We start from the raw sequence: 16,358 nt of genomic DNA on the forward strand, positions 1-16,358 counted from the left end.
TTGTTCTTTGCTTAGATAATTGCATTTCTTCATTAACACATTAAGTTCACCCCATATCATCATTACATTATTCAGATTTACATCATTATTCATCAGCATATGCAACTATCTATAAAGAACAACATCATTATCATCTATGCATCGGAACATAAAGGAACAATAGAAGAAAAACATGCGCACATACAGACTCCAGGATTGGTCCAAGACCTGGGCAAAACCCACTATGGGGAAAACCCTTGCAAATGCTTCTTCTTCTTAGATCGTCATCAAATGATTCAACCAAAGAAAGTACAATGATCCATATCTTCGTCTATACAATTAACCAGTAAAACAACTATGACATCCATGAAATGAACCTAATCATGCTTATACTCAAAACCCCGATTCCGAGGATTGTAATGTATTGTCATTGTTTGAAGTTAACTACTGAAGACTATTGTCACTGGGTGGAGTCTTTGGAATACTGAAATTTCATATTTTAGTCTCAGTGGCACAGAGGAGGAGTTGTGCAAGCGACTATGGCAATCCTTGTCCCTCCATGGTCAACTGTATGCGTGCATCTAGGGACAAATACACTCAGATCTGCCTCAAATTCCCAGTTGTACCCTTCAGGCTACTGTGCAAGCCACTGACGTTGCCCAATCGCACCCTTCAAGCTACTGGGCAAGTGACTAGGGACCAAACTGCCTGATCTGCTTCAGAAACCTTAGACACTTATGTGCAAGCGATTGATACTTCCCTGTCTCACCCTTGACCACTCTGTGCGTGCGTTTGGGATCGAACATACTCAGTCACGTGTGTGCAACTGAGAAACAGAAACCCTAGATCCGTGCGAACTTCAACCCTGTAGTTTCGGACCGTTGTGCAAACTTTCTCCGTCAGACCTATGCGAGCCAAGACAATAGAAGAGAATAAAATATGGTTTGATCAATGTGTCCAAATGAGCTTGAGGTCTCTTCTATTTATAGGCTTCCATGAGGGTCCACTTGATGTTGAGGCTGACCTGTCTAATTGCACATATGCATAGGGCTGACCGGATCCAATATACATGAGTGGGAACATAAATTCGAAAACCAACTTCTGCTTGTCCAAATGAGGTGATCTTTAGGTCGATTTTTGTCCTCTTGAAAAGATGAGTCTATTGAAATTATTATCTTCATCATATGAGTTGTTCAAAGTGGAATTTGATTGTAGTTGCATAATTTTAATAGATCTTAGTATCTTGATTCTTCTTTCTGTAAGGTTCTATACTTCAGCTTTAAATTCTTGAAATTTAGTAAATACTTCGTCCTTGGATTTCATCAAGTAAACCCAAGTTTTTCTTGAATGATCATCTATAAATGTGACATAATGTAGATGACCTCCAAGTGATTTAGGAGTCATAGGGCCACACACATTAGAATGAATAAGATACATGATTTCTTTTGACCGTGAAGCACTGCTTCCAAATGGTCTCTTGGTGTTCTTACCTAATGCACATCCCTTGCATACTCCTTCATGATCTTTCAATTCGAGGATTCCATCTACTATAGAACTTAGAGTTGGAAGGATTTTGAAATGGAGATGACCAAATCTTCTATGCCTGAGTTCACATGGGCTGATTTCAATTGAACTAAAGCTTGAGCAAAAGGAGATATCAACATGTAAAGTCTTCCTTCATGAATACCAATTACTCTAGCATTTTCTATGCTTGAGTTCTTACTCCATACTACAACTTTTCCATCAATGAAAGCCACTCTATCACCTTTATCTTCTAGTCTTGAAATGGAAAGTAAATTCTTATGCAAACCTGGAACAAATGGGATGTTGTTGAGATGAATATTACCTCCATTCTCCAGTTTTAGGCATATTAATGAAGTTTCCAGCTGTCCTATACTTGTATAATTGTGTATCTTATTTCAGGCCATCTATATTTTTCATGGTTTGTTATTTCCAATGCTATATGTGTTTGCCCAACATTTACACAAGACAAAGGGTTATTGTCCCACAGATTTCGACTTAGGATTTGCCAGATGGTGGATCGAACAAACAAACAAGGTTTCCTAATCCTAACACAAGCTACTCCTTTCATTCAATGGTAATAGCAAAGGCGGTGGCATACCTTATTACCTTGGCATGCTGATGCCGGTTATAGATCCACTCTAGCTGCTGAAGATACCACTCCCACTCAGAGACCCTGCTCTCGCTCCTTGATCCAAACACCTCTGAAAATTTCTAAACTGAAATTCTATCACTGCAGCAACTGATTTATTTCACCTACATATTATTCTCAATAAGTTATTTACGAAATTCCTTCAGCAAATATTAAAATAAATTTTACTGCAGTTATCACACAATTACCGAGAGAAAAAATACATGCACAAGAATCAATCACATCGACAGAGTTATTTTTGGACAATTGTCCTCGGAAAAATCCAATACGGGAAAACCGGTGCAGCAGATGAGGGCTTTATTAATCTTCAACAACAATTGCTTTTACAAGGAATGATTTTTACAGAGACACTGAAAGAAAACACCTGAGACTTTCCCTCTGAGACTATCTGACACTTTGGAGACCCTGCTCCCACTTCTGTGTCACCCCTGCGTCACTCTGATTGACCCAGTGTGGCTCTGCATCCCTCTGCGTCAGCCTGTGTAGGCCCTACGTCGCTCCTTTGGACTACGTCTCTCTTTTTGCGTTGTCTTCCACTGCCCCTGCGTCACCTCCTCCTCGAAATTTGCTTGCTGCTGAAGCCCTCCTCTTCCTCCACCCTGCAACTCCCTCTGAAATCAATCTCCTCTTCCTTGAGAATCGAATTTCCTTGAGATACTGAGTATCTGCCAGTGTGTCTCCAAATGACCCTCATGTATTCTCTTATACTTTTCCTGTTGGTGAATCAACGACCGAGATTAATTCCCTAATCAACGGCTAAGATTAAAACATACTTGATCCTCGTCTCTTAGAAGCTTCTCATCCTTATCTTTATTAATACCCATTAATATTTTTATTTTCCTAAGTTTAGACTTAGGAACCCATTAAAAATATTAATTATTTTAATAACTCCTCATGCAGATGGAATTTCTGAAAACGATTTCTCGGTCTTGGAGATCTCATGTGCCTTAGCCTCTCCTCCAAATTTCAAGGCTAGAGCACATCCGATGCTACCACAAATCAACACTCCCTCTTAGCGAGGAATGTGCTCTAGTAATGCTCCATCACTGAAACATCACACTGATCCTCCGCACCGGTACCTGTGCTGATGCTTGGTCTGCTACCTTACATCATCTGCACTGCTGCTCATGACACTGCTACTGCCACTGCTACATCTGTACTACAACTCCCTCTCAATCTGTTGCATCATGCTGCCCATAGCATTGCCATTGCTAATTGCTGCACTGCAACTTCTGATACTTATCCATTATTGAAATGGATTCTTTACCATCCCCATCTTCTCCCTGAAATGAACAAACTTTGTTCTTCCTAGAGCCTTGGTGAGGATGTCTGCCACCTGTTCTCCTGTAGGAGTGTACCTCAATTGTACTGCCACTCGTTGGACACTGTCTTTGAGAGCTTGATGAAACTCTGATTATCACACATGATCCTAGTCGCTTCCATCCTTCTTCTGAATAGATTCACAAGCAATTTCCTAAGCCATATGGCTTCGCACGAAGCTATGCTAGCTGCCATATATTCTGCTTCAGCTAAGCTCAGAGCCACGGATTTTTGTTTCCTACTGCACTAGGAGGTCATTCTTGATCCAATGTTGAAACAGTACCTAGTTGTACTTTTCCGATCTACTGAACTTCCAACCCAATCTGCATCAGTGAACCCACTCAGCCTGATATCATTACCTCTGGTGTACAATAGTCCATGCTCGACTGTTCCTTGTATATGCCTGAGAACATGTTTGGTTGTTGTCCAGTGCGCCCTCTTAGGTTCTACCATGACTGAGGGTGTTGACAGCGTAACAAATGTCTGGCCTGGTATTGACCAGATACATCAGGGACCCTATGAGCTGCCTGTACAAGGTGGGATCAACATCTTTATCTTCTGATGCATCAATATTCTTCCAGTTGGTGATCATTGGAGTAGCCATAGGTCTACAGTCTTGCATCCTGAATCTCTTCAAGATTTTTGTAGCATATCTCCCTTGTCCCAGGAAGATCTCACCCTTTTGCTGCCAAAGTTCCAAACTTCCAACCCCAAAAAATAATGCATTTGTCCCAAATCATTCATGTCGAATTCTGTGGCTAGGTTCTTCTTGCAGTCTTTGATGATCATGGATGATCCTGTCAGGAAGAGATCATCCACATATAACACTAGGATTAGAGGCTCTTTCTCTATAACTAGATAGTAGAGATTAGGATCTGCGTCACTCTTGACGAACCCCATCTTCTGCAAGTAGCCATCAATTCAACCGTACCATGCCCTAGGTTCCTGTTTCAGCCCATACAAGGCTTTCTTTAATCTGCATACATGAGATTTCTTCTCATGTGTCTCAAAACCTTCAGGTTGTTCGATGTATACTTCCTCTTTTATCACCCCATCCAAGAATGTCATCTTGACGTCCATCTGATGGATCTCCCACCCGATTTGCGTTGCAACAAATATGACGGTCCTAATAGAAGTATACCTGGCTATTGGGGCGAAGGCTTCTTTGTAGTCTATCCTTTCCTTCTGAGCATACCCCTTAGCCACGAACTTGGGTTTGTATTTCTCCACATTGCGCTCTGTAGCATATTTGACCTTGTAGATCCATCTCGAACCTACCACTGATCTGTCCTGAGGCCTAGGTACCACTTCCTAGACATCATTGATCATTATAGAGTTGTATTCCTCCACCATAGTGTCTACCAGTGTTGATAATATCGGTATCGGGAAAATATCGGCGAGGGTCCGGAAAATATCTTATCGGAAATATCGGCGAAAATATCGGCAAAATATCGGCAAATATCGGCAAGCATAAAAAATGCATAATATATTCATTTTTTTCAGATTTCTAAACATATAAAGCAATAACAACATGAACTAAACACATTGGCACATAAATATGAAGAAAACACTGATATATATGATGTCAAATAGAAATGATACATCAAACTTCAAAGGCGATACCAAATCCTGCTGATCCCTGATAGTGATAAATCGATAATTGTCCAATCAAGGACTCAAACAAAAATTAAAATAACATCACATACCCTGCTGATCCCTGATAGTGATAATTGTCCAATCAAGGACTCAAACAAAACAACATCACATATATAAAACTTTAAAAGTATTTCATCATCATGAGTTATAAACTTATATGTAGCAAAAGTTGCAAACAAATAAAACTAGCAGCTATCTATCTGAGACCATTGGCCTCTCCCTAGCAGCTTTCTTTCTGTCTTGTTCAGCAATTGCTTCACGAGCTTTTTGTATAACCTCTGCACTAGAAACCATACAAGGCATCACATCTGCATCATATGCAGAGAGTTTAGCCAGATGGTATTTCAATCGTGTAATCCCTCCTGACATCTTGGTCCCACACAAGTTGCATGATATATATGCCTGATTTGCCCCACCAACAGCCTCCCCATACTCCCAAAATGGGTCCAAGGCTTTTGGCATATTTGACATTTGTAGTGAACTAATTCAAACCTAGGGCACAAAAAAAACAAAAAATTGGCATTAAATGAGTATAACTATACAGTGCCCAGCAAACACTCAAGAAACTATTTTAATTTTTAAAGCAACATCTTCATGTTCAGAATTTAAACAACAAAAGCAAGCATAAAAAATGCATAATATATTCATTTTTTTCAGATTTTTAAACATATAAAGCAATAACAACATGAAATAAAGTTTAAACACATTGGCACATAAATATGAAGAAAACACTGATATATATGATGTCAAATAGAAATGATATATCAAAGGCGATACCAAATCGTGCTAATCCCTGATAATTGTCCATTCAAGGACTCAAATGTGGAGAACCAATACAAAATAACATCACATATAATAATAAAAGTATCTCATCATCATGAGTTACATGTAGCATAACAAATAAAACTAGCAGCTATCTATCTACTGCCTCTCCCCCTTTTACGGGAAAACATGATGGGCTGTTTGTCAGGCCTGCCCCTAGTAGTAGAAGGCCCTGACACTGCCTCTGCACCTAATGTCAAATAATGAGTGATAGGCATGGAGCTATGCTCTCCTATATCTATAGCAGATGGTGTTGATGCTGATGCTCCCGCAGTGTCCTCCTCCTCCAGCTCCTCCTGCTCCTCCTCTAAGTGCTGCTACTCCTCTGACTCCGAGTCCTCCTCTTGCTGCCCCTGCTCTAATGGATCATCTGCCACTGGCTCCTCCAACCATGAAGGTGACTCCTCCAATATGGGCTCCTGAGACTCCACCCTCCACGGAGACAATACATCAATATTGTCTAAGGAAATGGCATCTGGATCCACTGGTGATTCTATTTGCCTCACTCGAAGTCGGATGTTGTAATGCACATACACCAAATCGTTGAGGCGTGCGAACTCCAACTTGTAAGAGTGTCAAAAAAAGTAATGAGTCTTGACTCTTGACTCTTGACACTTGAAGGTCATAAATTAAAAATTAAAAATTACAATAAGTGTAATTGCTCAACTGAAGGCTTGAGTTCAAAGTTATACCTGTTGCGCTTTTTGGCGTGTATTTTCTCAAATACATTCCAATTGCGCTCACACCCTGAAGAGCTACATGTTTGACTCAAGATTCGTATAGCCAAATTTTGCAAATTTGGTACCCTTGCACCATAGCTTCGCCACCAAAGATCTACAACAAAATAATGAAATAAAAAATTCAAAAACTTAAAAGTTAAAAGTTAAAAGTTAAAACATAATTAAATTCAAATTTCTAATTTCTAATGAGTGATGACTTGTCACTTACGTGGCATGAAGAGGGCCCTTTCCTTAATGGCATCATCAAAGCCAAATAGGCCAACACAATCCTGATAACTCTGTACCTCGCGCTTGATTTTGCTACGAAGCTCAGAATCAGGTACCATCCTCTGAATACAGGTATGGAGCCCTTCCATCACCTCGCCATCAAAACGAAACTTGCATTTGTATGCAAATGCAGGGTTGAGGAAGAGTGCTGCTGCATGAATGGGTCGATGAAGCATCCCTGTCCATCGATTATCGATCACATCCCATAACATCATCTGCCTATTAAGGCCAGCAGAACCCTTGTCTGCATAATAGGAACGAATGGCCTCCTTGGCCCTATCCATGCCCTCATACAAATAAGGCATTGCAAGCTTCTCTCCATCCACCAATCTAAGAACCTTTACTATAGGTTCGCTAATTGCACATGCTTCTTGTACTCCACGCCAAAATGTCTCAGAGTACACCATTTTTGCAATGGCTCTCCCATCAGGTCTCTTGCTGTATCTACAAGCACGCCAATCATCAGACACAAACATTTGCTTCAACTCGTACTGACATCGAAGCAAAGACTGAAGAGTAATAAAGGTTGTGGCAAAACGTGTGATGGCAGGACGCCGCAACTCCTTGTTTCTAGTGAACCTCCTCATAAGGCTAAGAACAAAAGCATGGTTATAAATAAACTTGGGGATGCTCCTAGCCATATCAACTGCCTCCTTGATGAAGGAGAGTTTCCCCATATCCTCAAGCAACAAATCAAGACAATGCGCTACACATGGAGTCCAGAACAATGTGGGATGCCTCTCCATAAGCATTCTGCCGGCAGACACATAATTAGCTGCATTGTCTGTTACGACTTGCACCACATTCTACACACCAATCTCCTGAATGAACCCATCTAACAACTCACATATCGTTGCTGCATCTTTGATATGTTCTGATGCATCCAACGATTTAATAAACATGGTACCTTTAGGACAATGTACCAAGAAATTTAGAAGGGTCCTACCCTTCCTATCTGTCCAACCATCAGACATCACTGTGCATCCAGTGACTTCCCATGTCTGTTTCAACTCCGCCAATCTAGAGTTGATGTCCTCTTTTTCTGCTTGAAGAATTGGCCCCCGCAACTCCTCATATGTGGCACTTTTGTACCCTGGGCCCACAACAGCAATAGCATCACACATTGGTTGCCAAAATGGATTGGTTTTTGTGATGCTGAGAGGTAAGTCGCTCCAAAAAATACACCTCCCCATGACTCTATCTGCTTCTTGCTTCTCCTTTTTTTTATAAACCGATTTTATGCCAGGTTGTGCTCCAGCTCCTGTTCGTGGAACAAAAAATGATGACCTCGCATTCACACTAGCAGTAGCGCTAGCATGTGATGGTGTGCCAGTTGTGGAGCCCCTCCCACTAGGGCCAGTAGGGCCACTACCCTGAACATCAAAATCAGGAGAAGATATCCCAAAAGATCTACCTGCACGTTCAACTTTGTTTCTTTCTGCCTCTTCCTTCTTTCTGTCCTTTTCTTCAATTGCCTCAAGAGCTTTTTGTATAAGCTCCGGACTAGAAACTTGACAAATGCCAACATCATGTCCAGTGAGTCTAGCAAGATGGTATTTCAGTCGTGTAACCCCACCTGTCATCTTGTCCCCACACAATTTGCATGAAAGATATGCACGATTTGTCCCACCATCAAGGATCCCATACTCCCAAAATGGGTCCAAGTTTTTTGGCATATTTGTATTTTGTAGTGGGCTAACTCAAAAGGAAACCTACAGCACCAAAAAAAATTTGGAATTAGTAACTTAATAAGTTATTAAGTAATATATAACCCTTGTTTTTTTAATATATAAATTTATAAAATTCTGAAGAAAATGACAGTTAAAAGTTAAAACTTAATTTGTTTAACTGTCAGTCCTTGCTGCCCAGACTTGTCAAGGTATTGTTCAACACTGCTTAATTCAGTTATACGTTAAAATTTTAAATCACAGCAAGTGCCAAGGATAGCTTGCTGTAATTATGTTTTTACTTTTTAGTAGAGAAACTGTATATCTTGATTCTTTCTTGATTTCAGTGCATTTAAAAAACTAAAAACATTAAAAATACACAAAATAAAAACATTTAAAATTAATCTAGACTCTAAATGGCATAAAGATTCACAACTATGACACTGTGATGAAAATCGCAGGTATAAGGCCTCAGATAATATGAGGGGTAACACTGAACAGAACCCATTCAAATTTCACACCAATAAGCTGTCACCTTGTGTATGGAAATAGATATTAGAAACTTTAGAGTCTAAAGTTTAGACTATCTTAAGCCTATTCCTTGAGAACATATGCAACGGTTTCATAGTCACTACTCTGGCTTATTGCAACTCTACAGAAGTAAGGGTGTTACTTTCAAAAGTCTCTCTGTCACTTTCAGCAGTATTGTCACCGACTCACCTGTAAGAGTGTTTGTTATTGTCCAGTTAGGCTTCACTATTATATATTTGCAACAGGATAGCAGGTTGTAAGGGTATCAATATTTTACTGTACATTTGAGGCATAATTGCGTTAGGGTTTCATATGCTGTAGCCTGGCAGTTACATCATTGTCACTATGCAGCAGTAAGGCAGTTTCAGCATTGTCATTTTGAAAATTTGAAGCAGTTGGTTTCAAGTAGAAAGCACTGCCCCATACAAACGAGTTACTACACAATTTCCCATAGTCACTAAATTATCATACGATTCATACCACCCTACATTATTTATTAAAGACAACGATTACAGTCTTCGTGGATTCCTGACGGTTATATAGTGGTAGGCTGGTAGCGGTGATTAAAATGAAGTTATGTAATATGAAGTTTGAAACTTTGAACTATATGCAACATGTTATAAAACACAGTTGTAAACCAGCGTTTGTATATAGTATATACAGTAAACGCAGCGGCACTGAAGTTGAACAGTGAAGACGATGTCGGATTCAATGTGAACGATTCATACCTTTTAAGTTTTAAGCACCGGGTAAACCCTCCTTCGCAGCACCGACCACCACCGGTTCCGTCTCACTCTCCAGCTCGCACGAAAACAAAATGACGGGCATCGAAAACACAATAACCATTTTATAAGTCGATTAAACCTAACCTGGCGATATTTACCCTCGTCGCGCGATATTTACGAAAATATCGCCGAAATTTCGGAATTCTCGCGAGAAATTGAAAACATGAAAATATCGCGATTTTTCGTGGGCGATATTTCGTATCGCCGAAAATATCGCGATATTTGCGAATATCGCCGATATTTCGGCGATATTATCAACACTGGTGTCTACCCATACTTGATGCTGAACGACCTCCTGAAAACTAGAAGGTTCCCCAACCTGAGCTACTAAGGCCTGGTATCTGTCTGGCTGTCTTCGCTCCCTTTTACTATTCCTGGGTGCACCAATGAAGTCTTCTGCATCCCGTAGAATCTGTCAGAGTTCCTGGCTCATTCTTCCACTGGTAGTAGGTACATCTATCAACTCCTCTTCTTCCTGAGATTCCTCCTGTTCTGAAGCCTTGTCTTTAGGAGGATTTCTGGTACTAGTTTCCGCTGGTTGAAGTGGTCTGACCAACGGCTCGTCTTTCGACTGCTCCTCAGAAGGCATTTCTCGGGATTTTCTGAAAGCTCTATCCTCCATGAACTTTACATCCCGCTGAACTACTACCTTCCTACTCCCTAGAAGATAGACTCTGTATGCCTTAGCATTCTCGCTATATCCCACAAGATATCCTTTCTCAGCAGTTTGATCTAATTTATTTCTATTCTCTTCGGGTATACGGCAATATGTTAAACTTCCAAATATCTTGAAATGATTGACTTCAGGTGTCTTCCCAATGAAGACCTTCTCCGGAGTGATTTTGCCTAATGCCCTGTGAGGAGTCCTGTTCTGGACATAAACTGTCGTGCTGCATGCTTCTACTCATAGGAATTTAGGCATATCCTGATCATAAAGCATTGCCCTAACTGCTTCCACAATAGTCCTGTTTTTCCTTTTTGCTACTCCATTCTGCGATTGTAGGGAGTTGTCCACTCTCTTCTGATGCCTTCCTTAGCGCAAAAATCAGTTAAGTCCTTGTCAACATAGTCTCCACCATTGTCTGAGCGCAACACTTTTATCTTCTTTCCTGTCAAATTTTCCACTAGAGCCTTGAACCCTTTGAATCGGCCGAAAACCTCATCCTTGGTTTTCAAAAAGTAGATCCAAGTCTTCCTGGAATGGTCATCGATGAAGGTGACGAAGTACTCGGCACCACTAAGAGCTTTTGTGGACATCAGTCCGCAGATGTCTGAGTGTATCAATCCTAGCACACTCTTCGCCCTATTGTTACTTCTGGAAATCGCAGCTTTGGCATACTTGCCCAAAGGGCACCCTCTACATACATCACCCCGTTCAGTACTTAGTTTTGGAACTCCTGACACTGTTTTCCTGAGAATTCTCAGATCCCCATGATGTAAGTGTCCCATCCTCTTGTGCCATAGCTCATTCAAGTCTTTGTCACCATTATTGCTTATCAATGCCATTGGTGATCCTAGCTGTAACCTGTACAACTTGTTACTTTTGATTCCAATCTGAGCCTTCTTTTTCCAACTTGGGTGTTTGACATACACTTTCTCCTTAATGAAGAAAACGTCATAACCCTTGTTTTGAAGTTGAGATATGGAAAGTAAGTTCATCCCCAATCCCGGCACATGCAGCACATTGGTTGCACGAAGTCGCTCTCCTGCTTCAGTTTGAAAAACTATGGTACCTCTTCCTACTGGAGTACACTTTGCCTTATTCCCATGGTAATCTTAAAATTCATTCTTTCTTCCTGATAATCTGAAAAACATTGTTGAATTCCTGTCATATGCTAGGAAGCTCCACTGTCTATATACCAAACCTCCGAGGAGGCAGATCTTCTAAGGCGCTTAAGCGACTTCTGCTTCCAATCTGGAAGCTAACATCGAATATTCATCCCTTGTGCATCCTTCTGAAAATCTGCGCGAGTCTCTTTGAGTGGATGCCTCTGCATCATGCTCTTGACCCATAATCGATTTTCCTTTCCTGTTGTCAGATCTCTGCTCTGATACCATGTGAAAATTTCTAAATTGAAATTCTATCACTGCAGCAACTGATTTATTTCACCTACTTATTATTCTCAATAAGTTATTTGCGAAATTCCTTCAGCAAATATTAAAGTAAATTCTACTGCAGTTATCACACAATTACCTAGAGAAAAAATACATGCACAAGAATCAATCACATCGACACAGTTATTTTTGGACAATTGTCCCTAGAAAAACCCAATGTGGGAAAACCGATGCAGCAGATGAGGGCTTTATTAATCTTCAATAGTAATTTCTTTTACAAGGAAAGATTTTTACAGAGAAACTGAAAGAAAACACTTGAGACTTTCCCTCTGAGACTATATGACACTTTGGATACCTTGCTCCCACTTCTGCGTCACCTCTACGTATCTCTGAGTGACCCAACATGGCTCTGCGTCCCTTTGCGTTAGCCTGCATAGGCCCTGCGTCTCTCCTCTGGACTGTGTCTCTCTTTCTGCGATGTCTTCCACTGCCCCTGAGTCACCTCCTCCTCGAACTTTGCTTGTTGCTGAAGCCCTCCTCTTCCTCCACCCTGCAACTCCCTCTGAAATCAATCTCCTCTTCCTTGAGATACTGAGTATCTGGCGGTGTGTCTCCAAATGACCCTTAAGTCTTCTCTTATACTTTTCCTATTGGTGAATCAACGGCCAAGATTAAGTCCCTAATCAACGGCTAAGATTAAAACAAACTTGATCCTCGTCTCTTAGAAGCTTCTCATCCTTATCCTTATTAATACCCATTAATATTTTTATTTCCCTAAGTTTAGACTTAGGAACCCATTAAAAATATTAATTATTTTAATAACTCCTCATCCGGATGGAATTTCTCAAAACGATTTTTGGGCCTTGGAGGTCTCATGTGCCGTAGCCACTCCTCCAAATTTCAAGGCTAGAGCACATCCGATGCTAGCACAAATCAACAACACCTACGCACATACACAAATGAACAAGGATAATGCCTTTGCCTCCAAGAAAGGCAAGTTAGGATGCAAAATAATCTAATCACAATAAACAGATTATGATCTCATGAACATACATCATATAGAGAGGGAAACCAGATTGTTATTCCATATACAGTATCAATACAACAACAGAATTATACCTCTTGGTGTAGAGTGCTCTCATCTAATCCGTTGACCTTTATTTTCCCTTGAATTACAAACTGGGCTCATTCATGAAGCATGAGAGGACTTTTGGTAATTCTCTAACATAATAGGGTATTCTAATTACTTTTCCCCTCCCACCTCTGAGAGGGTCTCTTTATATAGGCCATCCCTAGATCTGGGAGGATGTATCTATACACTTAGGGCCAAGAGAAGTTAAGAAACCTCCTCAATTATTGACCCCAAGCCAACTCATGACATCCTAGGTCGAGCAGATCTTCTTGGGAACGTCATCCTCTAGAAACTCTGAGCTCCATTTCTCCCTAAAAGAAGGCATGCTGTGTACTTTTAGGGATGGATAATAGCATGTACACTAGCATGGAGTGTTTGTATACAAGATGACAATGTTGTGGGAGCGATGGGATGCCTAAATAGGCACATACAAGGGTGAACAAAGGTGCATTTGAGCCAACAACTAAAGGGAGTTGAGCTATGGTTCCTCTTATCGAAGTGTAGTTAGGCACATACAAGGGTGAACAAAGGTGCATTTGAGCCAACAACTAAAGGGAGTTGAGCTATGGTTCCTCTTATTGAAGTGTAGTGACAAATAAGATTATAAGAATATGTCATGTTGATTTGGCATAAGTTAAAGGAGATTATGTTAAATGATTTAGCAATATAATTGAAAAATATAAGCGCAGATTTGCTGCTGTCTTTACAGATCCAATAAGCATTTTCAGATCCGTAATGTGCATGATGAGATTGCCCTAATGGGATGAAACTTATTGGAATGCATTGGTATCTTATCTCTTGAATTTCCGATTGAATTTCAGTCATTAAGGGTTGAAATATTGTCTGCTGTTTCTGCGGTTTTGTTTGTATTTCATGATGACCCTAAGGCTGAAAACTCGTGTTAAGATCTGGGAAATGTCTAGAAAAGAGATGAAATTTGTGTTTTGTATTAAAAGTCAAAGTGTGCAGAAGTTTTGACATATTAATGGGGGATGTTTGAGTATTAAAATCCAATACTATTAAAATTTAGGAGTCATAAAAGTGGTAGAAGTTAGACAAGTTCAGTAGACCAACTACCAAGTCTAGAATTAAAAGTGTATCAACCTCAATATATCGATGTTTCCTTTCTAAGACAATATCTTTTACCATTCACATCTCGTGTTATGTGTCATTATAGAATAAATTTAACAGATCACTTCGAAGAAGTCTAGGAGCGTATGAATAGCTTTGAGTATAGCTTTCCTAACGGGACAAAGCTTTCATATGCTCGAGTAATATTTAAAACTTCATATGTCTAACGTGCTTGTTTTTATGAATTTTCATATATTGTTATTTGTGACAGTATCTGTGCTGCAGCCCCCATATAAATTACCTTCTTTGCATCTTTGAATGAAGACAAACTATTTAGTGTTGTAGTGTAGGTATTAGTTTTTATCTTTTGATATCCTAGCTAGAATTATCTTGACTTACGAGTGTTTTGCTTTTTATACAGGTTGCTATTCTTCCCTCGCTGGGATCAATTTTAGTTTCCAGTATTGCAGCTCCATTTGCAGACACATTAATTTCGAAAGGGGTTGAAACAACAACTGTATGTGTCTTTATGTTTCATTTATCCCTATCCTGTTATCCTTTTCCATAGACAAAATTTGATTGAAACTGTAAAATATAATATCAGATAAACTAGAGGATTAAAAATTTGGCAGCCTGGTTAAAGCAATTTTTTTGGTTAGATTTACATTACCTTGCCTCTAGGATGTAAATTGATGTGTATGTAGTATGTACTGGAAACTTCTGGTTGCATCAGACAATAAGGGTTCTGCTAGATTCACTTGATTGCCTGTTCTAGTTTTTTCACTTATTCATAGTAGATTTGTCAGAAATAGGGATATATTTTAAGACTGCAATGAAGACAACTGTTTCAGAGTTAATATATATATATATATATATATATATATATATATATATATATATACACACCTATTTTCCTATGTGAAGAATTTTTTCATGGTTTTTCCAGTTACTAGCATGCTGTAACATGAATACATGTTCTCACTATTGATGTTTGTTATCCACCCAAGTGGGTGACCCCAGGAGAAAACTTTTCTTCCCTTTTTATTCAGTGTGCCAGCAAACAGCCTATGTGATCTACCAATAGCCAGCCTCAAAGGCCCTCCACCTATGCTCCAGTCGGTGCTTTGAGACATCTAACCTACTTGTTAGATGAAGGTGGATCATCCATTATAAGGCACATTAACCATGCTTGTCATCACGCGTTTTCATTAAATGTTTAAGAGCATATAATAGGTTAAGTTGGATGGTGGTTGTGATAGCCAAACCTGGCTCACAGTTAAATAATCCAAAACACTTGGAATATAAAATAATCCATTGAGGATAGAGTATAATATATTGGGTAATGTATGAAAAAATGATATGGTTTGGTTACAAATGAGGGCCTGTATATATACCAAGGTGGGATGCCCCTTCATGAACAATTATGTCCTTTCATAATTATTAAAAACACTTTAATTAGTATTATTGTTATTTATTTATTTAATGATGTATATTATGTTCACTATCTTTTCCTTTAGAAATGTGTTGTCCACTATAATATTCCAAATGGAAAAAATACTGTAGATAACAGAAGCAATGAACTAGCTATATCTACTAAATTCATAAATGCACAAGCATACACATTTGAACACGAAATATGGGCAAAAACTTTGAGTCATTGTATTAATTCTGATAAATATGAGATCAGAGGAACGTAGGCTTGCTATTGCAAGTTATGGTAAGAACCCAGATTGGAATTGTGATGCCCAAGTGCTGGAATGATTCCGCCAAAAACCTTTGCGCTGACCCAGAAAATCACTGCCACTGTTGTTGTAGGCAATGTTTTAAAACTCCGACTCCGACTCCGACTCGGCCGAGGGTCGACTCCGACTCCGACTCCGACTCAGTATCGACTTGGTCCGCGCGATTTCAATGACTCGGTCGTTGTAAAAAATACATTAAATATTTTTTTTTCTATAAAAAAACATAATTGTAAAGATTTTCATTCATGTTTCCAAACACAGCATTAGAATATAGATAGAATGTAATGACCAAAAACCGAAATATAGGAACCGTAAAAGATTTTGAATACCTACCTGAACTGCTGCCTGCTCTGGTGTAGTTGATGATACTGCGACTACTCTGATCCAATTTCCGGGAGACCAATTCCACCCAGCCAGA

At 39.6% G+C, this 16,358-nt stretch overlaps 2 protein-coding genes across 2 annotated transcripts in view; one reads left to right on the forward strand and one right to left on the reverse strand.

The window, feature by feature from the left end:
• LOC149141743 (uncharacterized) overlaps positions 1 to 7,269 on the reverse strand; it is a 58,194-nt gene extending 50,925 nt beyond the window's left edge. Inside the window, exons 1-2 of the mRNA XM_089448488.1 lie at positions 6,899 to 7,269; positions 6,643 to 6,784 (exon numbers count right to left, since the gene is read on the reverse strand). Coding sequence (XP_089304614.1) covers positions 6,643 to 6,784; positions 6,899 to 7,262 — 506 coding nt within the window. The 5' untranslated portion in view covers positions 7,263 to 7,269. The remainder of the gene's footprint in view (positions 1 to 6,642; positions 6,785 to 6,898) is intronic.
• PHT4;5 (phosphate transporter 4;5) overlaps positions 1 to 16,358 on the forward strand; it is a 467,442-nt gene that overhangs the window by 303,810 nt on the left and 147,274 nt on the right. Inside the window, 1 exon segment of the mRNA XM_089453117.1 lies at positions 14,620 to 14,715. Within this exon segment, the coding sequence (XP_089309243.1) occupies positions 14,620 to 14,715 (96 nt within the window).

Source organism: Pinus tabuliformis, chromosome X, assembly GCF_031772625.1.
Source record: "Pinus tabuliformis cultivar Carrire ecotype Pingquan chromosome X, CPIR1, whole genome shotgun sequence".
NCBI lineage: Eukaryota > Viridiplantae > Streptophyta > Pinopsida > Pinales > Pinaceae > Pinus > Pinus tabuliformis.